General features: G+C 39.9%; 1 protein-coding gene across 1 annotated transcript in view; it reads right to left on the bottom strand.

Moving 5' to 3' along the window:
• APLF (aprataxin and PNKP like factor) overlaps positions 1-27,732 on the bottom strand; it is a 35,455-nt gene extending 7,723 nt beyond the window's left edge. The window contains exons 1-9 of the mRNA XM_081312613.1: positions 27,594-27,732; positions 24,233-24,304; positions 23,187-23,353; positions 20,043-20,214; positions 17,130-17,241; positions 15,147-15,226; positions 10,471-10,865; positions 6,457-6,579; positions 65-111 (exon numbers count right to left, since the gene is read on the bottom strand). Of these exons, the coding sequence (XP_081168739.1) occupies positions 65-111; positions 6,457-6,579; positions 10,471-10,865; positions 15,147-15,226; positions 17,130-17,241; positions 20,043-20,214; positions 23,187-23,353; positions 24,233-24,304; positions 27,594-27,686 (1,261 nt within the window). The 5' untranslated portion in view covers positions 27,687-27,732. The remainder of the gene's footprint in view (positions 1-64; positions 112-6,456; positions 6,580-10,470; positions 10,866-15,146; positions 15,227-17,129; positions 17,242-20,042; positions 20,215-23,186; positions 23,354-24,232; positions 24,305-27,593) is intronic.
• Positions 27,733-27,740: the final 8 nt, after the last annotated feature.

Here is a 27,740-nt window from a genome sequence, read left to right as displayed (position 1 = left end):
CCTCCATATTAGTTACATTAAGAAAGATCTGTCCTTCATATACATTAGAATAAAAACACTTTACCTGGAGGAGCTGTGTGTTTATACTCCAACTTGTGCTGTGGATTTTTTCTGCAAAGAGACAGAATTGGACAAGATGAACCTGAGTGCTTTACTGCGTGTTTGGAAAAAGTATTATTATAAGTTGAATTATAAAATACCAATCTGGGGGATTCCTGGACACGCAATAGAGCAGGGGTGTCAAACTCAATTTCATTGAGGGCTATATCAGCATTGCGGTTGCCCTCAAGGGGCCGGGTGGGTGTGGCCAGGGTGGGCGTGGCCTACTGGGTGGGTGTGGCTAGAGTGCGTATGGCCTGCTGGGTGGGCATGGCCAGCTCTACATCGTTCGCATCAAGGGTGCCTATGGGGGCCTGGGCAGGAATGGGACAGGTCTGAGGGTCTCTGGCAGAAGGAGGGTCTCTGGGCCAGGGCCAAGGCAGCGGGGGCCATTCCCTCACTGTTTCCAGGATGGCTTCACGGGCCATATGAAACCACTTCATGGGCCGGATCCGGCCCCCGGGCCTTGTGTTTGACATGTCTGCAATAGAGGGTGTATCTATGGGTGTGAACTTGGATATGATTCCTTATAAGCAATTACTTAGATTGGTAGGGAATGATTGGCAATTAAGGTCGTTAGCTGAGTTAAAACAAGAAAATATTGTACAGTCTTGGTTCCAGTATACTCAACTGCAAGCTAGGTGGAAGTTAGATCAGAAGGTTGGTTTGACACTGATGGATGAAAATTTGGTAAAACAGATTAAAGATCAAACTCGAGCGCATATAAAGAGAATTTATAATGCTTTAATAGAATTGGATTCGGAAATGGAATTAGTGAAAGACTGCATGGTAAAGTGGGCTCAAAATATTCAAGAATATTGTAACTTTTATAAAACTTTTCAATAAAAAAAAAAAAGATGAACCTGAGTTTTCCATCTAATCATCTGAAATTTCGAACAAAAAGAAAAATAAAAGACAAAGCAAGTGATTCTTTATCTTTGTTTCAAGGGAAGCAAATAAATTATAATCATACTGGAAATATGATTTTCTCATTTTGAAAAAAATAACTTTTGATCTATTCATTTGTTAGGGGAGTGGCAGCTTTAGCCAGTTCCATTTTTACTGGTAAAGGCTGCAAATATTTCTCCATCTATCATAGGCTCCTATGCTTAAGATTCCTCCTTGAAGAGGTTTTTTTTTTTGGGGTGGGAGGATTGCAATATGTTAGTCTTCTTTGGGGTCTGCAACCAAAATAGTATGCCCAGAATGAAAGGTGAGTTACTGCTGTGCCTTGATTTTTGGCATTATTGGAGGCTCCACAAATAAAGCAATGGAGAAAAATAAGATTGCAGGGGGTGGGAGGGAAAGGTATGTGAGTTTGACTTGCTGTTCTGCAGCTTTGAGGGAACAATAGGTTTGCCCAGTGTGGATGATTGAATGCCATCTACTGAGGCTTGAACCATTAAACCCAACTCTGCTGAGGGTCACGAAAGAAGGTCAGCTATATGGCTTTTCTACTGAAATTACCATTTTGTGGAATCCAAAGCTGTTGAAGTCATGATAAGACTTATTTGCTATGTTGGGAATTAGGAGGAACAATCCATTCTGACCTTTATAGTGAGCTACTGGTAATGAGCAAAAGCCTTGGCTGTGTCTTTCTGCTAAATCAATGAAGCAAAATGAAGGTTCATTAGCGGTGGAAAATTTTCAGAAACCTCTTTCTAAAAGGCATTCTTGTTGCCATAGGCACCTCACTGTAACAAAATTTCCTCTGCAGGAAAGTCAATAAAAAGTTAATCTTCTAGAGATAAAAAAAATCAACACATTCTGCATAACAGCAAAAACAAAAATGGCAAGCAAAAAGAAGAACCCAGATAGTATAGTTGATATGGAAATCAAAAGAAAACTGAGGGGATAGACAAGAACTCTATTCAAGAAACACACGCTCTAAAGAGTGGGCTTTCAGCTAAAATATTCCAAAGCTTTAGAAATTTCCATCATTGTCTTGTAAAAGAGCATCATCCCAGACATGTCATACAGAAAAGCCACAATGTAAAATCAAGTTTTAAAAAGCTTTGAATGGGAGCTAATCAGCTGCTTATTAAAAAAAACCAAATAATGGAAAATTATTATTTGTAATAAGGTAAAGGTAAAGGTAAAGGTTCCCCCGCACATGCGTGCTAGTCGTTTCCGACTCTAGGGGCCGGTGCTCATCTCCGTTTCAAAGCCTAAGAGCCAGCGCTTGTCCGAGGACGTCTCCGTGGTCATGTGGCCGGCATGACTAGACGCCAAAGGCGCACGGAGCGCTGTCATTTGTAATACAAATTGCTAAAAATGTACCCTACGGAACTTATGCTTAAAATATGGCCCGCCAAGACCCTTTGTAAAATTTCTCGCTGAAAAATGTAATTAAAAGTAGGACTTAGAATCTTGAAGTATATAGCAAAGCTCTTCTTTGACAAGTCAGTAAAATTATTTTATCCAACAGGTGTGAAGAACAGTCCACACAGGGACCTTGCAGATGCTCCACCAATCCATCCTAACCCAGAAGGACTGGGTTGCTGTGAACAGGGCCACTGGCCAACACTTGGAAAACGCAATAAGGATGGAGAAATAAGCCTAATTGCCACAAAGTTAGGCTCCAACAAAGGCTCTCACTTGTGTCTAGTTGGATTCACTCACGCAGAATTTGACTGCAATTGTTATAATCTCTTCCACGAACAGGTTGGGTCAATGGTCTTCACTGCTTTTTGCTTTCGTACATAGTTTCTGTGTGATTTAAAATCTCGTATTTTGGATTTTATTTTTGGGGTTGGAGTGAACCTTTAATAACAGATGTGTAATGTTTATCCCCACTTCATGGATTACTGCCTTGTCGTGGCGAAGGGGCTTGCGTAATTCAATGAAGCTATGAGCTATGCCGTGCAGGGCCACCCAAGACGGACAGGTCATAGCAGAGAGTTCTGACAAAACGTGATCCACTAGAGAAGGAAATGGCAACCCACTCCAGTATCTTTGCCATGAAAACCCCATGGACAGTACCAAAAGGCAAAACGATATGACGCTGGAAGATGAGCCCCTCAGGTCGGAAGGCGTCCAATATGCTACTGGGGAAGAGCAGAGGGCTAGTACTAGTAGCGCCAGAAAGAATGAAGCGACTGGGCCAAAGCCAAAAGGACGCTCAGCTGTGGATGTCTGGTGGTGAAAGGAAAGTCCGATGCTGTAAAGATTTTTTCTCCATAGGAACCTGGAATGTAAGATCCATGAATCAAGGAAAGCTGGACGTGGTCAAACAAGAGATGACAAGACTGAACATTGACATCTTAGGAATCAGCGAACTAAAAATGGACAGGAATGGGTGAATTTAATTCAGATGACCATCAGGTATACTACTGCGGGCAAGAATCCCTCAGAAGAAATGGAGTAGCCTTCATAGTCAATAAAAGAGTAGGAAGAGCAATACTGGGATACAATCCCCAAAATGACAGAATGATCTCAGTTCGAATCCAAGGCAAACCATTCAATATCACAGTACTCCAACTCTATGCCCCAACCACCGGTGCTGAAGAGAATGAAATTGACCGGTTCTATGAAGCCCTACAGCACCTTATAGAACTAACACCAAAAAAATGATGTCCTTATCATCATGGGGGATTGGAATGCTAAAGTAGGAAGCCAAAAGATAACCAGAATAACAGACAAGTTTGGCCTTGGAGTACAAAATGAAGCAGGGCACAGGCTGATAGAATTTTGTCAAGAGAATACGACGGTCATCGCAAACACTCTTTTCCAACAACCCAAGAGACGGCTCTACACATGGACATCACCAGACGGTCAACACAGAAATCAGATTGACTATATGCTCTGCAGCCAAAGATGGAGAAGCTCTATACAGTCAGTAAAAACAAGACCAGGAGCTGACTGTGGCTCAGACCATGAGCTTCTTGTTGCAAAGTTTAGGCTTAAATTAAAGAAAGTAGGGAAAAGCGCTAGGCCACTCAGGTATGAACTAAATCATATCCCTGATGAATATACAGTAGAGGTGACAAATAGATTTAAGGAATTAGATCTCATAGACAGAGTGCCTGAAGAACTATGGATGGAGGTCCACAACATTGTACAAGAGGTAGCAACTAAAACCATCCCAAAGAAAAAGAAATAGAAGAAAGCAAAATGGCTGTCTGAGGAAGCTTTGCAAATAGCTGAGGAAAGGAGGGAAGCGAAAGGCAAGGGAGAAAGAGAAAAAGAAAGATACACCCAACTGAATGCAGAATTCCAGAGAACAGCTAGAAGAGATAAGAATGCCTTCTTAAATGAACAGTGCAAAGAAATAGAAGAAAACAATAGAATAGGGAGGACTAGAGATCTCTTCAAGAAAGTTGGAAAGATAAAGGGAACGTTTCATGCAAAAATGGGCATGATAAAGGACCAAAATGGCAGGGACCTAACAGAGGCAGAAGACATTAAGAAGAGGTGGAAAAATTACACAGAACTATACAAGAACGAGCTTAACATCCCTGATAACCACGATGAGGTGGTCACTGACCTCGAGCCAGACATCCTAGAATGTGAAGTGAAATGGGCCTTAGAAAAGCTGAGCAACAACAAAGCTAGTGGAGGTGACAGTATTCCAGCTGAGCTATTCAAAATCTTAGAAGACGATGTAGTAAAAGTGCTACACTCAATTTGCCAACAAATTTGGAAAACTAAACAGTGGCCACAGGATGGGAAAAGATCAGTTTACATTCCAATTCCAAAGAAAAGCAGTGCCAAAGAATGTTCAAACTATCGCACCATTGCACTCATTTCACATGCTAGTAAAGTTATGCTTAAAATCCTACAAGAGATGGGAGTACCAGACCATCTTATTTGTCTCTTGAGAAACCTATATGCGCGTCAAGAAACAACAGCGAGAACTGGACACGGAACCACTGATTGGCTCAAAATTGGGAACGGAGTCTGGCAAGGCTGTATACTGTTGCCCTGCCTGTTTAACTTATATGCAGAGCACATCATGAGAAAGGCAGGGGTAGATGAATCAAAAATTGGAATTAAGATTGCCAGGAGAAATATCAACAATCTAAGAAATGCAGACGATACCACTCTAATGGTAGAAAGTGAAGAGGAACTAAAGAGCCTCTTGTTGTGAGTGAAGGAGGAGAATGCAAAAGTTGGGTTGAAACTAAACATTAAGAAAACCAAGATCATGGCATCCAGCCCTCTCAATTCCTGGCAAATAGATGGGGAAGAAATGGAGGTAGTGACAGATTTTATTTTCCTGGGCTCCAAGATCACCGCAGATGGGGACAGCAGCCAAGAAATTAAAAGACGCTTGCTCCTGGGGAGGAAAGCCATGGCAAATCTAGACAGCACACTAAAAACGAGAGACATCACCCTGCCAACAAAAGTGCATATAGTCAAGGCTATGGTCTTCCCAGTGGCAATGTATAGCTGTGAAAGTTGGACCATAAGAAAGGCTGAGCACCAAAGAACTGAGGCCTTTGAACTATGGTGCTGGAGAAGACTCCTGCGAGTCCTTTGAACTGCAAGGGGATCAAACTGGTCAGTCCTAGAGGAGATCAAACCTGACTGCTCTTTAGAAGGCCAGATACTGAAGTTGAAACTCAAATATTTTGGCCACCTAATGAGAAAGGACTCACTGGAGAAGAGCCTAATGCTGGGAAAGGTTGAAGGCAAGAGAAGTGGACGACAGAGAATGAGGAGTGGAGTGGATGGAGTCACTGAAACAGTAGGCATGAGCCTAAATGGACTTCAGAAGATGGTAGAGGACAGGACGGCCTGGAGGAACGTTGTCCATGGGGTCGCGATGGGTTGGACACGACTTTGCAACTTAACAACATTTATCCAGGTAAAAAGTTGGGTCTACACAATTTCCATAAACACAGATAATTCTCATGACCACAACTGAGCCCAAAATTTCTGTTGTTAAGTGAGACATTTATTAAATGAATTTTGCCTCATTTTACTACCTTTCTTGCCACAGTTAATGGAATCACTGCAGTTGATAAGTTAGTAACCCGGTTGTTATGTGAACCTGGCTTCCCCACTGACTTTGCTTGTGAGGTGGTCACAAAAGGTGATCACATGACCTTGAAACACAGCAATGGTCGTAAATATGAACCAGTTGCCAAGCAGCTGAATTCTGATCACATGGCCATGGGGATGCTGCAAAGGGGTTAACTGTGAAAAGCGGTTATAAGTCACATTTTTCAGTGTTGCTGTAACTTTGAATGGTCTAAACTCTAAACTAACTGTTGTTACTCAAGGACTACCTTCTATATGTGCTATGTTTGAGTCAATCAGTAGAAAGAACATTTGGTAACACCCAATGACATACCATGCAAGTGAAATATTTATCATCCGAACTTTGAAATTATTCTAAATGATCATTCTTACCTGTAACAAGCTGTTCCATAAGGACATTCAGGCCTATCATCGTCAGCATGAGTTACAGCTTCTGAGTCATGATAATCACTGTCACCAGGGTGACTAAACTGCTGGAAATGTATAGGATTCTTTCTGTGAAATTTAGAAATACTACATCAACTATCAAAGACATATTTCAAATGTATACAACTGGGAGAAATACACCACCGTTAATTCGGTTAAACTAATGTGAATGAAATACAGTAATTAAAACCATTTTTAAAAAAAAAAACAGAATCAGTAAATATTACAAAAATAATTCAATTAAAATCAAAGAAAGCAAGTAGTTCTTTTTGAAACCTACCCTAATTTGGTTGGCCAAATAGGGCTGTATTCCAGTACGGGGAAATTTTATAGAACAAAGTTAACTGCCTGGAGTTGTTGTGTAAGTGAGCTAGATAGTCTTATATTTGATATATAAATAAATAAAATAAATTAAGAACTCCTTGTTTGTTTTCTGGAGGGGGAGAATCTATTGTCCCTCATAAAGCTTATGTTAGATAAGTATGAGGCAGTGAAAACTGAAAAGGCAGAAACGTTTTACAGAGTTATAAAGCTCTATATTGTATTATCTCTCTATCTGTAGCACACATCTGGCAATGCTAATCCTGGTGAACACATGAAGAACAGCAATATTGTGCATTTTAAAACTCAAGACAAATGTCTTTCTCCTTCCAGCTCTCCAAGCTCTGAAAGTACCTGATCACAGTGGATTTGCTATATTTACCTAGTGTACTGGAGATCAAACTTGATCAAAACACAGACGTATCAGTCAAGACATATACTTTTACCACAAGATGTAATATTAGCTACCATCTTGGCTGGCTTCAAAAAATAAAATAAAAAAGACTGGACTAATTCAAGGAACAAGGCTGTATACTGTCGCCTTGCCTATTTAACTTATATGCAGAGCACATCATGAGAAAGGCAGGGCTAGATGAATCAAAAGTTGGAATTAAGATTGCCGGAAGAAACATCAACAACCTAAGGTATGCAGATGATACCACTCTAATGGCAGAAACTGAAGAGGAACTAAAGAGCCTCTTGTTGCGAGTGAAGAAGGAGAGTGCAAAACTTGGGTTGAAACTAAACATTAAGAAAACCAAGATCATGGCATCTGGCCCTCTCAATTCCTGGCAAATAGATGGGGAAGAAATGGAGGTAGTGACAGATTTTATTTTCCTGGGCTCCAAGATCACTGCAGATGGGGACTGTAGCCAAGAAATTAAAAGATGCTTGCTCCTTGGGAGGAAAGCCATGACAAATCTAGACAGCACACTATAAAGCAGAGACATCACCCTGTCAACAAAAGTGCGTATAGTCAAGGCTGTGGTCTTCCCAGTTGCAATGTATGGCAGTGAAAGCTGGACCATAAGAAAGGCTGAGTGCCAAAGAATTGAGGCCTTTGAACTATGGTGCTGGAGAAGACTCCTGCGAGTCCCTTGGACTGCAAGGCGATCAAACCGGTCAGTCCTAGAGATCAACCCTGACTGCTCTTTAGAAGGCCAGATCCTGAAACTAAAACTCAAATACTTTGGCCACCTAATGAGAAGGAAGGACTCACTGGAGAAGAGCCTAATGCTGGGAAAGATTGAGGGCAATAGAAGAAGGGGACGACAGAGAATGAGGTGGCTGGGTGGAGTCACTGAAGCAGTAGGCATGAGCTTAAATGGACTCCAGAAGATGGTAGAGGACAGGAAAGCCTGGAGGAACGTTGTCCATAGGGTCGCGATGGGTGGGACACGACTTCGCAACTAACAACAACAATTCAAGGAAGTCATGGGGATCAATGGCTATTAGCCTTGATTGCAATATGTCTGCCTTTGAGGGCCATCTGCTGGGAGACTAGTAGGCTTCCTTGGCAGTTGGCTGGCCACTGAGAGAACCAACCGCTAGACAAGATACAACAGGTCTCTAATTTAACAGGATACTATTTATGTTCATCTATTCTTACATGGTATTAAAAGCATGCATAATAGATACATATGGGAACAATCCCAAAGGTACTTTTTCAAGAGGCATCTGGACTTTGTTTTTCTTTGAAGATGTTTTCCCTTCTCATCCAAGCAAAAAGAAAAAGAGAAAAAGAAAAAGCACTTTTGGGACAATCATGACCTGGATGACTGAGAATCTCCATAAACATTTAGATATGGGAACAAGGTGCTTCCTAGGTAATGGGGAAAAACTTAAAACAATGAAAACACAATCTGGTATTATGCACTTCTCCTAGCACGTGGTTTTGCTCAAGAGTAAACAGTTAATTGTCAAATGATTATTTTCTAATTGCTTCAGTCTACTTTTGGTGTGCAAAGCTATTCTCTTCAGAGGCATTCTGCCTTTTTCTCCCTCGCTATCGTTTATTCTAAAAGAATGAGAATCAACTTTGCCTTGAGAGAAGTGTTTTTACAGAACTATAGCATACACAAAAGGAAGCCTCTTAAGATGCAACCATGTATGACTAAACACTCTTCTTTTTAATTGTGCTATTGTTACAAAAAGACAAACTGTTTGGACAGAAAACTCAAAACAAACCTAGCACCCATAAACAAATACTAGGAACAGCCATACACATTTACCTGACAGTTATTGAAGAATTCAGAGACCTCTTTCTCAGCAATAGACTAATAGAAGACAGATCCAATAGTATAAAATATTTTGACAGGTGTACTAAATCAAATAAAATGGTTACAATACTAATTTGATGCATTCCATTTCCCTTTTAATATAGTAGTTCTTGACTTAACACCACACTTGGGACTGGAACTTTCATCGCTAATACAATTCCTGATGCAGCTGTTGAGTGAGTCATCACATGATCTTGGCCAACTTTACCACCTTTTTTGCCATTGTCATTAAGTGAATCCGGCTTCCCCCATTCACTTTGCCTGTTGGTAAGCCAGCTGAGAAGGCTGCAAAGAGCAATCACATGATACCAGGATGCTATGAGACTGTCATAAATACATGCCAGTTCCCAAACTGCAATCAGATGATTGCAGGGACACTGCAATAATCGTAAAAAAAAGGACTGGTCTTAAAGTGATGAAAAACATGACTTACGACTGCTAAATGAATGTTCTTAAATCAAGGATTACCTGTATAGATAGTTCTTTCCCATAAAGAAACTCAATCCATTTAGAAGAAAATAAGCAGAGAACCATTATATTTAAATATTTTGTTTCATATAACATTTCTTCCAGTCTAAACTTCTGCAGCAGAAGTAAGTTTAAACTCTGTGCGTACTATATGAACAGACTGTATTTTCCTATCATTTATAGAATATACAGATTCTTAAAAATTCCTGAACATTATTTTGTCTGAACACTGATGTTCTGTTCCAGTATTACTACTACAGTTTGGATAAATTATAACAGCTAAAAATCACCTAGCACCTATCATGTAACTGCAATATTCATAATACCGAAGAAGCTTTGCTTCGCAGTACTTCAATTCTAGATACACGGTATTCTGAGGAAAAGATCTTGGAATTACATATTAAAAGAACTTAAATTTCTGTTTTAAAAAATGTGAGAAGATGAACAGCATTGCTCAAAGGAAACAAATGGACGTATGCCAAACAAACTCTCAAGCTGTATGATTCTTAGTGCCTTATAAGAGCTCTGGTGGTGCAGTAGCTAGAATGCAGTATTGCAGGCAAACTCTGCCCACAGCCAGGAGTTCAACCCTCACCGGTTCAAGTTTGACTCAGCCTTCTATCCTTTCAAAGTCGCAAAACGAGGAACCCAGATTGTTGAAGGCAATATGCTGAGGTTTGTAAACCAATCAGAAGAGTGCTGTAAAGCACTTTGGATCAATATTTAAGTGCTATAAAATTATTTTTGTATTAACTTAGAAAAATATTTAACATAAGCAAAATACAATGTGTCAACTGCTTAGTTTTAAACATAAATACACTAAAAAGAACTCCCCTGTCCATAGACTATATGGTTATAGACCAGTAAATTGCCATTTAGAACTTGTTTTTACCTGTAGCAGCTTCTCCCATACTGGCAAGCAGTCCTCTGGGGTTTGTTTATGTGAGAACTCTGTTGCATCTCTTGACTTTCTGTTATATTTGAAGTATCTATTCCACTAGCCAGATTCAGAGAAGTCTCTTGAATATCACCCTGATGGAGCAATGATTGTGATGGCTTCTCCTTATAAACCTGCATGGTTTCAGAATTAATGCTCTCCAATTTGTTTTCTTTTGTATTTGTTGTATGCACTTGAGTAGGCTGAGATGCTTGTCCATCTGACTTGAGGTCCACCTCTTCATTATCCAGCTGACTGTTAAATTGCTCAACTGAACTTTCAGCTTTTTGAGATATTCTTTTACTTCCAATCTTTGGCATTTTCTTTGCAACATCTTCAGTAAATACCTCCTATAACAGGCAAAAGTTTGCATGAAATTGTTCAGAGGTGGGGGGGGGGAATAGAATACTAAAAAGAATGAGGAGCAGGGAAATTACCAGAGCCATTTTAGAAATCAAGACATCTCTGAGCAGCTGATAATAATTAAGCCCCTAAAAAAAGGAAAGTACAACTAGGAATATAATAAGCAAACACTCCCCCAAGAAAGCCAGAAAGATGGTAAAAATCATAAACCTGAGCAAAATAAATAGTGTGAATTATGAGAAAGGAGACTAATTTTGACAGTAAGATCTTGAAACTGAGGCAAAAAAAATAAATTTTGATAGAAGAGAAGAGTCACAAACAGATTTCAGCTCAAGGAACAGAAATGGGAAGTCAGTAGAATGCCTAATTAGCAATATGCAAATAATTTCAAGAATAATTCCCACTAGCTAAGAAAAGTGGGGACATTTAAAGTTCCAATATTGGCTATACATGACTCTAATATATGCTGAAAAAACACACAGCCCAAAGTGCTCCCTCATGACTATACAGTAGTAAAAATTGAAAATGTGGCAATCCTTAAATAAGGACTCTAGAAAGAGTACAGAGAAGAGCAACAAAGACCATTAGGGGGCTGGAGGCTAAAACATACAAGGAACAGTTGCTGGAATTGGGTATGTGTAGTCTAATGAAGAGAAGGACGAGGGGGGACATGATAGCAGTGTTCCAATATCTCAGGGGCTGGCACAAAGAAGAGGGAGTCAAGATATTCTCCAAAGCGCCCAAAGGCAGGACAAGAAGCAACGGATGGAAACTAACCAAAGAGAGAAGCAACCTAGAACTAAGGAGAAACTTCCTGACAGTTAGAACAAGTATTCAGTGGAACAACCTGCCTCCAGAAGCTGTGAATGCTCCAACACTGGAAGTTTTTAAGAAGAGACTGGACAGCCATTTGTCTGAAATGACCTCCAAGGTCCCTTTCATCATCATCATCTCTCTGACCTACACTGTAGCACTATTAAAATTAATGTGGACTTGCCACTTTGAGGGAACTGTGTTTCCCAAATTTCCCTTCTCAACTGAGATGCTTTTCTCAGGTCCAGTTACTAAAAATATTTTGTCCCCATAATGGCACCATTTGGATATAAATCTTATTTAAGCGTAGTATATTTTACAAAGGTAGATTCCATGACATATTTTAACCTTAAAATATCAAAGCGACAATAACAAAAATTATCTAACCAGTCATATATATGTCTGCATCATAGTCATGTGAGCTATGTAATTTGGACAGAATTAATAAGTAGACTTCCTGAAACCAGAAGCATTCTTCTAAGTCACAGCTTCACTAAGGACTAGTATTTGCAAGAATATAATGGCCAATTATATAAAATAAAATGGGGTGCTATTCTCAGTAATACTAGGGCAGGGGTAGGCAACCTTGGCTCTTTTATGACTCGTGGACTTCAACTCCCAGAATTCCTGAGCCAGCTATGCTGGCTGAGGAATTCTGGGAGTTGAAGTCCACGAGTCATAAAAGAGCCAAGGTTGCCTACCCCTGTACTAGGGCAATGGTCCATCAGTCCTTTTCACCAAGCTTTTCCTTTGAGGTCACTAGCATTAAGATAAGAGTGGATTCTGCCTGTATCTGAATGTATACCCCAATTTTGACTTTTCTAATAACGTGAAAAGCAATCAGTGTCCTTCATGAGAAATAAAAAAGCCCTAGCACAAAACATCAGATGGGGGAAAAAATAGGACCATGTTTGAAATAAATGAATTGGATCTGTTTCAGAAGTAGAAAACAAAATGAACTACCTGGACTGCATCAAATCACCCTCTTGGCCCTGGCATTTGATAGCTGCTTCTCTACCGATAAGGTTCTTCCTTATAAGACTTCCGGTGGCTCCGCGGCGACGGAGACAGCCTTCCCGGGCTGCCCGCGGCTCAGCTGATTTTTTTTTCGCCCGAAACAGCGCCGATCAGCTGTTCGGGCGAATTTGAAGCCCCCTCCTCGGGAGAAGAGGAGGGGGTGAGGCCCCAGGTAGGGGTTGAGTTCTCCGGGGCCGCCTGAGCTTGCAGCTTGGGCGGCCGAAGGATCGAACTCCCCCGTAGCCTGGGTCGCTCCCAGCTGGCCAGCGCCTCTGCTCCTGACTTTATGGAGCAGAGCCAGGCGTCTGCGACCACCCCTGCCTGAAGGAAGGACTATGGAATAAAAAGAGCAGGCAGAGCGGTACAAGAGGAAAAGGTGAAGAGGATTATTTTATTCTACTCTCGAGCTTGATGGACTTTTTAAACTCTAAGTGAAAGTGCGTCACAATTGAAGGTAAAAGATGGCGGCTAAACCTCCCCCTAAAACTCTTCAGAGTGCTGGAACTTCCCCGGTGCAACAATCATCATTGCAGGCATTACATCCTCCTGATGTAGTGACATCGAAGGATTTACGAGATGCTCTGGATAAACTTTTGGAATCAATTAATCAATCAATGGGTGACAAATTTGCAAGGATGGAGGAGAAATTGGAGAAATTGGAGGAGAGAATAGAAGAGAGGATGGAACAGAAGTTCAGCGTGATGAAGGTAGAAATTTTGTCTTCAGTGTATAAAGTGGCTGAATGTGTGGAAGATTTGGATGAAAAAGTCAAAGATTTGACTCAAAAGAATGCTATATTAGAAGCAAAAGTATTGGAGAATGAAGATTTAAGAGACAAAATGGATAGAGAATTGAGTCTTGCTCAATATTTCCAGATGCAGTTTGCCATTAGAATCAGAGGTTTAAAGGAGAATATTAAGGAAGATTTAAAGCAGCTGGTTTCTGAGGCTCTCGAAGTGGTATTGAATCAGCCAGCATCTGAAATAAAAGGAGGCATGGATAAAGTGTATCGTGTGAACTCATGGATTGCTAGACAGAGAAAGCTGCCTAGAGATGTGGTGGTTTATTTTGCAAAAAGGGAAATTAGAGATGAAGTTATACAAGCTGCCTATGATACTAAAGTCGTGATTGCTGATCAAGAAGTTCTAGTTCTAAAAGAAATTCCTCCAAAGATTTTAAGGAGAAGGAAGGATTTTACATTTCTGGTGCAAGAGCTCAAGCAACGAGATATAAGGTTCAGATGGGAGATTCCAGCTGGGTTGATGGTGATGTATGAAGGTAAAAGGTACCGTTTGGTTACTGTGATGCAAGCGCGTGATTTTTACAATAATGTTTTAAAAGCAACCCCATTAACACTTCTGGAAGCTGCAAAGGGATCTGGAGAAGGAGAATATCAAGAGGCTGAAGATGGACAGATAGAGGAGAATGGTGCTGCAGGAGATCAAGTTATAACACTTTTGGATGATCCCAGAGAACAGAGGGTGACGCGTGCTGCTTTAAAACGATCAAAAAAGATAAAAGAACAAGATCAGCAGAAGTCTATGGAACTTTCACAACGTACTTACAGCCAAGTAGTGGGAGGTGGGAAAAGATTTGGATGAGGAATGTAAAATTTATATAAGTTTGAAATCTAAGAGAGAATTTTTACAAAATGTTTTATAGATGGTATTTAGATTTTAAAAAGCTAAGCATGTATCTGAATTATTAGCCTAAATGTTGGAGCTGCGGTGATAAAGACGTAATATAATTTCATATTTTCATATATGGTAGACTTGCAAAAAGGTTAAGGCTTTTTGGATAAAAATCTGATGGAATATACTAAGTTGATGTTGAATTTAATTACGGCAGCAAGACTTTTGATAGGATAGTACTGGAAAGAGGAACTGCCGACCATAGAAGAGTGGATTTTAAAGGTTTCCGACTTGGTCGAAATGGTGAAGATTTCGGCCTATTTGAAAGATTACTCGCAGGAACGCTATATTATGGAAGGGAGAAAATGGCTTGAGTTTACTCAGAATAAGTATAGGGTTAAGAAGTTTTATATTTGAATAAGTCTTCTTTCTTTATTTTTTTTTCTATATTAGTTTTTTTTTAATATATATTTATATATATTTAATATTACTAAGGTTTGTTTTATCCTATATAAGCTAGAGAGTGATAGATTTTAGAGTTTATGGTTGTTAGTATATGGTTGTTTATGATTGTTTTTTTTATATACCTTGTACTTAGCTCTGGGAAGTCGGGGGGGGAGGGGGGGAGGGGGGAGAGGAAGGGGGGAGGGAGAAGGGGGGGGGAGGGGGGATTTTTTAAGGGAAAAATTGTATGTTAAAACTTTTTAATAAAAAAAAAAGGTTCTTCCTTATAAGTATTGTGCATTTCTATGAACGGAACAGCAAAAGCCAGTAGAAGTATTAATTGAAAAAAATAGAAAAGAATACCTCTTTTAGAAGGATAGAATCTTCACTTTCAAGAATTTTCTGCTTTTTTCTTAGATCTGGCTTTATTTCTTCATTATTACCTATTTTGATTAAAAATAAACAATCCTACTGAGTTGAACAATTTTATCATCTAAGCTATGAATAACTGCACATATTAGAAAGATTTTATACTGTCTTATTTTAAAAGGAGAAAATTGCAATGTATTAACATTCTGCTTATTTAAGACCAATTCTATTGATTGGTAAAACACTGTGCAAAACTGAGTAACATTCCTAAGATGAGATGAAAATTTGTAGCAATTCCCAGTCTGCACAAAACAATGTTTTAACCAAAGAACTCAAAAATCAGTGTGTGGTATAGGTGATACAACTATATGTGCCTTGAGTGTTTTCGAGCACCTCGTCGACCCAAATATGGGCGAAATCTAGAGGTTAAAACAACTGCCTAACATGCAAAGCAGCCCAGGTTCGAATCTCAGAAGGACGTGGCTGACTGATGAGAGCAAAGAAGCTTGAAATAGCTATATCAGTCTCCCTTTAATTCTTTGTCAGCAATCCAAATTTATTTAATACAACTATATGTATACATAACAAAATATAGACACGTAACATATAGTTATATGTCTATATGTATGTTCTGTTAAGTTTCATGTAAAACAATACATGAGGGGTTCTTAGTGCTCTCTGAGCTTGTTTTCTTGCAGACATTTCATTACACAAAGTAGGTAACATCATCAGTGCTCAGTCAACGCTGAGCTATAAAGGAATTCTGAGAGTTAAAATCCACATACCGGTATTTTAAAGTTACTGAGGTAGAGAAATACTTATAGTTTATGCTACTCCACCAAAAAAGCATTCATCATTGAAATATATATAATTTTCAGCAGTACGTCTATAGTTGCTCAAAGAGCATGTTAGAATGAATAAATTAGACGTTATTATATCACAGTGACAAAATTCTCCCCACCTTCTTCAGAATGTCAGAGATTTATTTCTAAAAAAAATTGATTACCAAATAGTGCATAATAATTTTAACTGTCCTTTTTATTACCAATGTTTCAGAATTATTATTATTTTACAATAAAAGCTACAAAATAGGGAACGTATATAGGCTCCATTCAAAGTAAGGTTAAAAAAAAAGACTATTTTTAGTTTTAGATTAGCATATTAATAAGAAAATAAAAGATTCTAAGACTGCTCAATGTAATTTATAGAATTACTAAAAAAACTCCTTACCTAGGCAGACAAACAATACTGAAAACCTAGTTTATGTAAGGTTTACTGTGGGTAAACACTCTAATGAGCCTGCCCATTCCATTCACAACGCGAGAATTCATGGGAGTGAATCTCATACCTTGAACCAGATCACTCCCTGTTCGTTAACAAGTGTGTAGTTCGTTAAATGAACATGAGGTATCTCAGGATGGAGAAGGTCATGGAGGGGCCTAGTGATGGAACAGGCCAAGGCCTCCCTGACCCACTAAGATACCTCATGCTTCCCCCACCCTTCCTGCTACTTACCTTGAAAAGATCCATCTCTTCTTTGCCATGTTTTCTGCCTTCGAGGGAGAGGAGAGTTGACGGAAACTCCTGGGTGCCCGTAATATCATGCAAGTTCAGGCACCCATCCTCTTTTGCAGAGAATTAGAGCCTGAACTCTTGTGGTGTTTGTGGTGCGCCCCCAACTCCTTTCCACCACTGCCGGAACAATTTTCATCAGGACAGAGATCTTGCATGCAAATGAGCGCTTAGAAACGGAGCGAAATGCTCCATTTCTCAAATGTGCCACTATCAGCTGATTATGTTGAAGTTATTAGATCCCAGTGGAGTAGCTTCACTATGTATCTCAATTTTGTTGTTGACACAATGTGGAATTGCAAGCAAAAGTACAGCAAATGAAATTCTATTATTACACACTCCAAAAGGAGAATTTAGGAAAGACAATTGCCATGACTTCCATAGCAAATCTATCTTCACACTTACCAGTTTTAGAGGTTGACTGAGTTGAAACCATTCGATCTGTTGGCAGCATCCATTCTGGAAGCTGTCTTTTTCGCTGAGCAGGCCTCGATTCTTCTTTTTTAGGAAGAGTAAACTAAAAACAAAAAAGGAAATTAATATATTATTACATATTTTTCACAGGGGTTAAAAGAAAGAATAATACACACATGAGATCAATGAACATTCTTCTCCATAATTGTCATAATATCTTATATTCCTATATTTATGCAGCTGTATCATGCCCTAGTCAACTCATGCTTGGATGTTTTGAAAGTGTCTGAAAACCTAGCTATTCTCCCTGGCCTCCATTAAGGCTAAAGGTAGTCCTTGACTCATGACCAGTTGCTTAACAACCATTCATAGTATTTCCGATGCTTTGCGGTTGTCTCACATTTATGACTAGTTGCAGCACCCTATAATCGTGTGATCATGTTTTGTGCAAGTTTTGCCATGGGCATTAAGTAAATCATTTACTTAATGACCATATAGTAACTCAATGACCAACGTAAAAAAATAGTTGTAAAAATTGAGCCTGGCTACGTGATGACTCTATTTATGAGCATAACAGCTTACAATCAGAATTCCAGATTCAAATGTGATCATAATTTGAGGGCTACTGTTGTTGTTCGATTTGGTTTCTGTTCTCTTCTAGATGACTATGATCTTTTTTCAGTTTTTACTGAGTCTTGTTCTTGAATCAGAGTAGGCAAGCTGCCCAGTCATGTTTTGTATTCTGCCTTTATTATTTTTACAAGTAACCTAAGGTGGTGAACATATCCCTTACACCTTCCTCCTCTGGTTTCCCCCACAACAACAACCCTGTGAGGTGAGCTAGACTGAGAGAAAGCGACTGGCCCAAAGTCATCCAGCTGGCTTTCATGGCTGTGGTGGGACTTTTGAAGTCACAGTCTCCCACTTTCTAGCCTGGTAACCTTAGACTAGACCAAACTGGATGTCTTCTGGAGAGAGGAAAGGAAAGGGGGGCAAGGGAGAGGGGATGATAAAATAGCCCTTATTAGACATGATTTCATAAGTGCAAGTCATGGCTCCGTTAAGAACAAAGTTCTCCTCTCGTACTACCATACTGTTCCCTATCCATGTTGTTTTCATTCTCCAGCCCCAACGAAGACGTCTAAAGTTAATCCCAGTGAGTTCAACAAAGACTATTCCACTCACAGTAAAGAGATATACTTTCAACCTAACTCTTTCACGAGGTAATGACTCTTTATAAGACAACCTCTCTTGAGATGCCACCCATGATCACAGGATTGAAACTAATAATCCATACAGAATTCACATTCACTTGTGTGGATTTGAATCTATATTGTGTAGAGGCACAGAAAGACAGGCCAAGGTAAGTAATACCTGGGGACATTTTGGATAATAGAAACCGGAAAAGATCAGTTTACATTCAAATTCCAAAGAAAGGCACTGCCAAAGAATGTTCACACTATCACACCATTGCACTCATTTCACATGCTAGTAAAGTTATGCTTAAAATCCTACAAGCTAGACTCCAGCAGTATGTGGATCGAGAACTACCAGAAGTACAGGCAGGATTTCGAAGAGGCAGAGGAACTAGAGATCAAATTGCCAACATACGCTGGATCATGGAGAAAGCTAGAGAATTCCAGAAAAACATCTACTTCTGCTTCATTCACTATGCTAAAGCCTTTGATTGTGTGGATCATAACAAACTGTGGCAAGTTCTTAAAGAGATGGGCGTACCAGACCATCTTATTTGTCTCCTGAGAAACCTATATGTGGGCCAAGAAGCAACAGTGAGAACTGGACACGGAACCACTGATTGGTTCAAAATTGGGAAAGGAGTCCGGCAAGGCTGTATACTGTCGCCCTGCCTATTTAACGTATATGCAGAGCACATCATGAGAAAGGCAGGGCTAGATGAATCAAAAGTTGGAATTAAGATTGCCGGAAGAAATATCAACAACCTAAGATACGCAGATGATACCACTCTAATGGCAGAAAGTGAAGAAGAACTAAAGAGCCTCTTGTTGCGGGTGAAGAAGGAGAGTGCAAAACGTGGGTTGAAACTTAACATTAAGAAAACCAAGATCATGGCATCCGGCCCTCTCAATTCCTGGCAAATAGATGGGGAAGAAATGGAGGTAGTGACAGATTTTATTTTCCTGGGCTCCAAGATCACCGCAGATGGGGACTGTAGCCAAGAAATTAAAAGACCCTTGCTCCTCAGGAGGAAAGCCATGGCAAATCTAGACAGCACACTAAAAATGAGAGACATCACCCCGCCAACAAAAGTGCATATAGTCAAGGCTATATGGTCTTCCCAGTTGCAATGTATGGCAGTGAAAGCTGGACCATAAAAAAGGCTGAGCATCAAAGAATTGAGGCCTTTGAACTATGGTGCTGGAGAAGACTCCTGCAAGTCCTTTGGACTGCAAGGTGATCAAACCGGTCAGTCCTAGAGGAGATCAACCCTGACTGCTCTTTAGAAGGCCAGATCCTGAAGCTAAAACTCAAATACTTTGGCCACCTAATGAGAAGGAAGGACTCACTGGAGAAAAGCCTAATGCTGGGAAAGATTTGAGGGCAAGAGAAAAAGGGGATGACAGAGAATGAGGTGGCTGGATGGAGTCACTGAAGCAGTAGGCGTGAGCTTAAATGGACTTCAGAAGATGGTAGAGGACAGGAAGGCCTGGAGGAATGTTTTCCATGGGGTCGTGATGGGTCAGACATGACTTCGCAGCTAACAACAACTTTTAGCTTACTGGCTCAGCCCTGTCACCACAACCTCTCTGAAAATAGATTTTCTATTACCTCATATTTCTTCTTATATGTGAAAAACATCTCCATCATAAAATTCATTTAATTTTTCCATTAATAAAATTGCAGTACACCAAAATTGAAAATTACCTCCTCTGGGATTTCGGTTGCGTTTTCCATAAGTGAATGTACTTCTGGAAGCTGTTTTTTGTTAGAAGGGATTGTTGATTGTTCTGAAGGCTGACTGTGAGACATCATGGTTGACTGCAGAGTTGTAGGGATTTGATCTGGTAGGTCTTCTACACAGAGATTACCATTGTCCCTATTGCATATAATAAACCTCTTAATGGCAATGGATTGGCAGAGATTATTACTCATTACTTAGTAGAAAAAAAATAAAATTTCTACCCAAAGTTATGATTTGGGACTCAAATTATTTCAATGGGATTATTTTTATTATTTCTTATCGTTGTTGCTGCAGTTGTTATATTTTTTTAACCCTTTTTATTTTGTGCCTTCAGGTCAATTTTTGACTCCTGGCTTCTAGTCCCTACAGTATTCTTTGCAAAATTTCAGAAGGGGTTTGCCATTGCCCCCTTCAAAGGCTGGGGGGAAAGGGACCAGGCCAAACTCGCCACCAAAGACTGAAGAAATAAGCAAATTCAATCATTTCACCACACATCAGGACAGTCCTGGATGCATCCTGAAACATTTAAATGTTTGACACAGCCTAATTTTAGTACCTACAGCCTATTCCACATTCTATTTTAAAACTATGCAAACTCATGTCTTAAACATTAAACACTATAAAGGTAAAGGTAAAGTTTCCCCCGCACATGCGTGCTAGTCGTTTCCAACTCTAGGGGCTGGTGCTCATCTCCGTTTCAAAGCCAAAGAGCCAGCGCTTGTCCGAGGACGTCTCCGTGGTCATGTGGCCGGCATGACTAGACGCCAAAGGCGCACAGAACGCTGTTACCTTCCCACCGTAGTGGTCCCTATTTTTCTACTTGCATTTTTGCGTGCTTTCGAACTGCTAGGTTGGCAGAAGCTGGGACGAGTAACAGGCGCTCACTCTGTTACGCGGCACTCGGGATTTGACCCGCCAAACTGCCGACCTTCTGATCGACAAGCTCAGCGTCCTAACCCACTGAGCCACCGCGTCCCTTTAAACACTATAGCGCTCCCTATTTTTTGTTATTTTTTTGTTGTGCCTAAAGTTTTTTTTTCTTTTAAAGTTGCCCAAAACTGATGATGTCTTAATATGAATTATGGAAAAATGGACATTAAACAAATGTGCAAATCTTTCAAAATAAGTGTCTTGGAATCAAAAGCAGCATCTATAAGAAGTTTTTTTTTCTTTAATCTTAAAGGAGCCAGGCTTGTTTGTTGCTTGGAAAGCTGATCCCATTGTTGCTGCTAAACAAAGTAGTTCTGCATGTGTACAGAGGGACAGCTGGAAGCTGCTTCAAAACAGCTGTGCGAGCCAGGCAAATATAACAATGGAAGATTGCTTCATATGTGCTCCTGCCTGTTCCAAAGAACGCCTTTTAAAGAATTTGTACAATCCAATGTAATGAATCAATAAGCTATATATAAGCTTCTTTAGTTTTTCCATGATAATAGACAATAAGTTCTGGATCTTATTTAGCATGTATGTAAGTGCTACAATATATTTTTTTAAGTACAAAACAACTACCGTTCATAGAAGGAAAAAAAATAAGTATTTTATGTTAAATACTATGAATTTAATGCCCTATAAATTTAAGGTATTTATTCCCTGCTATTTTAGTAAGGCTAATGTTTCTACTTCATTCCACATCAGGAATGAACATTTGACCCCCCAAAAAAATCTGTTTTACTCTGAAATATTACACAGAAGTTTGCTGCAGTGCTGCCCTTGAACTGTCATTACAACTTTCATTACTTTTTGTGATTTTGAAAAAAAATGTTTCAATTATCTAACAATACAGGAACATCCAATATTTAAAATATTAGTATATTTGTGTGTGTGTGTGTGTATATATGCATATATATGTATCAAAATCTCTAATTACATTTTTGCATATGTACAATTGTTATAGTATTCACCTTATTTTTTGTGGTGAAGGAGTAATACCTGCAATTACAGCTGAGATAAATAGAACAAATAATTTATTCAGCTACCACTTACCATAATACCCAACTTTTTCTTTCCACCCCGAACCAACCCAGCGATGCCCTCACTGTGATGTCCCGTTGCCTGGAGGCGGTCCAGGTCTGGATGGGGAGAAACAGGCTTTGTCTCAATCCTGCCAAGACTGAGTGGCTGTGCATATCGGCATCTCGGACTAACCAGTCCATTCCACCTTTAACGATGGGGGGTGAGGTGTTACCCCCCGTTGATAGGGCTCGCAACTTGGGCGTCCTCCTGGACTCACGGCTTAATTTTGAAGACCATATAGGTGCCGTGACCAGGGGGGCTTTTGCCCAGGTTCGCCTGGTGCGCCAGTTGCGACCCTATTTGGACCGAGATGCCCTACGCACAGTCACCCATGTGCTCGTGACCTCCCGTGTACTGCAACACCCTCTACATGGGGCTGCCCTTGAGGACCACTCGGAGGCTTCAACTGGTGCAGAATGCGGCCGCGTGAGTTGTGATGGGGGCTTCCCGATACTTCCGTGTAACACCTCTACTCCGCGAGCTGCATTGGCTTCCGGTTGCCCTCCGGGTGAGATTCAAGGTGCTGGTGATGACCTATAAAGCCCTAAATGGCTTGGGTCTGGGATATTTGAGGAAAAACCTGCTACCAGCATCAAGTTCCCTTCGTCCAGTGCGCTCACACAGGGAGGGTCTCCTCAGGGTCCCGCCGGTAAAAGACTGCCGGCGGATAACACCCAGGGGGAGGGCCTTCTCTGTGGGTGCGCCTGCCCTCTGGAACCAGCTGCCCGTGGAGCTGAGGACTGCCCCTGACCTTCGTTCATTCCGCTGGGACCTGAAGACCTGGCTCTTTGAGCTCTCCGGCCCAGGCTGAGAATTTTTTAACCGGGGTTTTTATTTTAAGGGATAATTTAATCTTTTTTAAATGTTTTTTAACTTTTGTATTTTGTATTACTGATTTTAAATACCCTGTAAACCGCCCTGAGTCCTTTGGGAAAGGGCGGTATATAAATCTAATAAAATTAAATTAAAATTAAAATTAAATAATGACTCAAACATAATTTGACTCATTTAGCATACTGCATATCAGATTATATTTTAAGAGGCAACTTGACACTGAAACTCAGTGACACTTTTTCAACATCAAATCTCATTACCTTAGCAGGCTTTCCTTTTCCAGTGGAGTATGCAGAACCTTGAAGATATATTTGTCTACCAACAGAGAAAAACTGTCACCTGGACACAACTGATGCCACTTATCTCTATCCAGTGGAAATAGTTGGTCATCTTCATCGGGCCAGTAAAAACAAGGGTTCACATGGACCTGCCAATTAAGAAGACTTTTAGTACAGATATCAGTGAAGACCTTGTAGGACTTAATAGGCTTAATGTGCACTGATTCCATTACAATGCAGCTTATTCTGGGAGAGGTAATTACTTTAAACACAGCGAGAAAAATGATTGTTATATATTAATTGAACTCACAGACCACAAATAAGTTTTACTAGTATGGGATCAAGAAAATTCCTTGCATGAGGTACTTCCATCGACTTACACTCCTGCCAAATGCCACTACAGAGAATTTCAGGCTCCCTTGTAGAGAGCTTAACAATAATGATCACAAGATGTGATGATGTCAAATGATTGTTTTGCACAAATGGCACAATTGTATAACAACATCTGAGATGCAAGTCAGAACATTTCCTTGCTGTTTTTCACCTACCAGGAATGCCCAGGTTATAGTGGAAAGAAGGACGACTATTGGATTATTGAAGATAAATAGCTGTTCTTACATACACACACACACACACACACACACACACACACACACACACATATATATATATATATATTTGTTTTCGTAGATTCTCGCGGGTGTCTGTATGTGTAGATCTAGAGTCTCGGGTTTCTTCCCGCGTTCCTTTCATCTTCAGAAAGTTGTGGCGACGTTTCGACGAAATCCCATCCGTCATCATCAGGCCGGAGTGTTCCTCCTGCTGCTTCCAGGAGCAATGCGTGGTCTGGCTGTTCCTTTCCTTCCAACTGCCGGTGGGGCTGTGTTCTGACTGGGTGGAGGCGTGGCTGCTTTCTGATTGTATATATACACATATATATCAAAAACACTATTAATTTTGAATTCTACCATTTTAGCCTCTATTTCCACTTAGGGCTAAAAATGAAAAGGATATTCAGCACTACCCACCGGTTTGATGCTAAGCTGGTCACCAACTACTTTCAGAATAGCATGCTTTCTGGAAACTTTTTTATCTGCAACCTGGAAATAGACAATTCAATTATTTTTCAGCAGTTAATATGATGGGAAAAAATATTGTATAAATAAGCTATCTCCTCCAAAGAGAAACTGTTTTATTTTACCTATTATTAAAATGAAAATACTGATCATCCTGTTTACACACAATAAAACATGCATGGCAACTCATGTCAAATACAGATTAAGCTATCCAATTAAGAACTAAAGAGCTAATTTAAATACATAATCACATTAAGGCACAGGAAAAGGAGAAAAACAAAAGAGCATCTCCATTTACTTTCTAAATCTATATTCACTATCTGGAAAACAGACAGCAAAAAGCAACTAACTAAAAACAGAGCTCTTCCACCTTAACAGCAATACAGAATGGGAGCTTCAGAAGGTATGTATAATCATGCAAACAATATCTAAGTAAATTTATATTAGAGATACAGAAACCTTGTCCTTTTTTGATATGTATCCATCATGTCTAATAGGTCAAAATACAACCATGAAAGGCCATTATTCCTTAAATGATTTCAACTGCGATCCATAAAAACTGAATACAAAAGTAATACCATATAACCAATTGTCTTGTAGTTTTTTATTATGGTCATCAACTTAGAAGATTCACACAGCTCTAAATAACTGGAAAAGCCCTTATTAAACTAAAAAGAGAATAGAGAACATAATTATAATTTCAAGTATGTAATAATACATAACTATAATATACAATATGCCTTCAAGAAGTACAATTAATTGTGGGGGTTCCTTCACAGAACTTGCATATTGTGACCTCTAGTGGACAATACAATATCTATACTCAATCAAATATATAGCGTATTACGGTATTAGTGTTATAGTCTTCTTTCAACTATTGAAACTAAACAATAATCTGCAAATTAGAAAGCAATCACAATGAGGTTGAAATAAAAAATTGACCAAAGTAACATTCTTTTTAAAGAAAATGTTATAACTTTCAGAAACAACTTGAAAATTGGAATTTTATTCGTGATTAAAAAAAATGCTGGTTATTTGAGATTTTGTGGTTACCCATCTGTCTTTATTGCTTATATTGGCTTTTCTTTTTGCATTTTACATATTTATATCCCTTTAAATGTACTTGTATGAGAAATACTGTTTTTCTTGAAATTATAATGAATATATGTATGCTTCTGGACTCAGAATGTTCCAACTTTGAATTAGTATGCTAAAGCAGGGGTCCCCAACCCCCAGTCCATGGACCAGTGCCGGGCCATGGCATGCCAGCAACCAGTCCGCACAAAGCCCCATCCATGAGATGCAGGCAGCACACAACACCACGCACTCCGGTCCGCGGAAAAACATCTCTCCATGGAACGGGTCCCCGGTGCCCAAAAGGTTGGGGACCTCTGTGCTAAAGGATGCCATAAGAACTACCGGTAATTCGAAGAGAATGAAACAAAAGGCTTCTGGTGGAAGACTGTGTGAAAAGCAGAGCTGACCAAGGCAGAATGAAGAGACAGCAAGTCTCTTTGATAATTCCTCTCCAAATAAACAGAGGGCCCTAGTAAGTTCTTCAGACAGCTGTTCTTCACAAGGAGACAACAAGATAGGGTCTCCTGCTGGTTCAGAGCTCTAGGAGATGAGGTAATAGCCATCTTGCTCAAACCCAGTCTACAGTTTTGAAAGGACACTATTTTACAATTTTTACTTTTTCTTTGCTACATACTTTTCTATTTTTATTTTTTTCTTTTCTGCACTTTCTATTATTTCTTTTTCTTTTTCAGTTTGTATTAGTTTTTACTATTGTAAATATTACACTTTAATAAAATTACTATAAAAACAAAGAAGAGTTACTATTTGCATTTGCACAGCACCAGGGGTAGCTGGTAGGAGTTCCACACAGTGAGTTCAAGACGACTGAGATTTCATCCAATGGAGCAAGGTAGGCACCTAGGAGCTGAGTAATTGGTTGCATTTGCATAGCACCAAAGGTTGCTAAGAGTAGTATTTGTATTATTGTAGAATCTTTACTTTTTGCTCCTTCTTTGAGAGACCTGAGAGGTAGCTACAAGCTGGTGAACCTCCAGCAAACTTTATGGCTGAACTGAGATTACATCTGAGGCTTTGCATTTTGCAACCTAGCGCTATGTCACACTGGATCCTCATATGGCCTTTATTTCGCACTTAGAATGAGATATCCTTTTCCAGTCTGGAAGGGGAAAATTTACACTGAAACTTTTAGATGGGTTTTTCCCAGTGTCCAATCTGTATGAGAAGGTTGCACTAGTCACAGGATTGAAAGGGTCTGGGATCCAAAGAACACTTACCCAAGTTAAACTCTGTATTCTACATATATTCCTATCATTACTCCCTATATAGGAAAGGCTACAAGAAGGAGTGGCAAAAAAGTAGATCTCAAGATCAAAGCCCAGGGCAGAAGCACCTCAATCTGCACATCTAATCAGAAAGGACAATTACCTTTTGACAGAACGTACACAACCATGGCCCCCAAGCCCACAGCAAGGATCAATCCCCCTGTAAAAAAAGTCTCTGCACCCAATTTTCTCTGTAAACTAACCCCAAGAGCAAACCTCTTTCGGGAATAAATAAATCTCCTTTCCTCAGTGTTTGGATTTCATTTTGATTTGTTCATCAACAACTCCGGCTGGAGTTGAAACCTCAAATTATTCTTCTAATATCACCAAGCCACAATACAAGTTATACTAAAGTTATCAGATGGTCTAAGAGGTCCTACCAATGTGGATAAAATATGCATATTTAATATCAACATATGAATTACATGCATGTAAAGGTCTGGCGCAATGATCTGGACTCCTTTAATTGTACTGTTAAGCGGCTCAACCAAGCAACATTGCTTCTTTTAGCCTTTCCACTTTTATATGTTATTTTCTTTTGTTTAGCTTGCAAACAAAGTCCATTAAATCTTATTGATTGATTTCACCAAGCTTTTCCAAAAGACAAGCCCCCTTAATTGACTGGCGGGACGGGTCTCCTTGGTCCATCAGGTTGCTTTGAATGCATGCTTAATAGACTTTGTAATAGACTTTGTCAAAGCATGCTTAAATCTTGGAAAGCCTCCATCAAGGTAAAAGGTACTGCCTTCCCAAATTTGTTTGGGTACAGTGCCGTCTGGAAGGAAACGTAAAGTTGACGATCTGATTCAATGTAAAGGAAGTGTGTATCTCCTTCACTTGCCCACAAAGCGGTCGCTCACGAACTCGCTGCTAGTGCCGTTCGTCCTCTCAGTCAACTACACAAACATACTAGACAAACTGGCACTCCTTTGCCGATTCGCTGGGGCACTTACTCCCAAAAAAGAGCCTCTTCCTATCACTGTCTCCCCGAGCGGCAGCGGCAAAGGGCAACCCCCGTCCACCGGCATTAAATGAAACCCAGACATGGCAACAGGACTCCCGCATTTCCCCTTGGAAGTAAAATTCCACAAGGGGGGAAG

The sequence above is a fragment of the Vipera berus genome, assembly GCF_964194415.1.
Source record: "Vipera berus genome assembly, chromosome: 1".
Taxonomy (NCBI): Eukaryota; Metazoa; Chordata; class Lepidosauria; order Squamata; family Viperidae; genus Vipera; species Vipera berus.
This window is presented reverse-complemented; position numbering and strand designations above follow the sequence as displayed.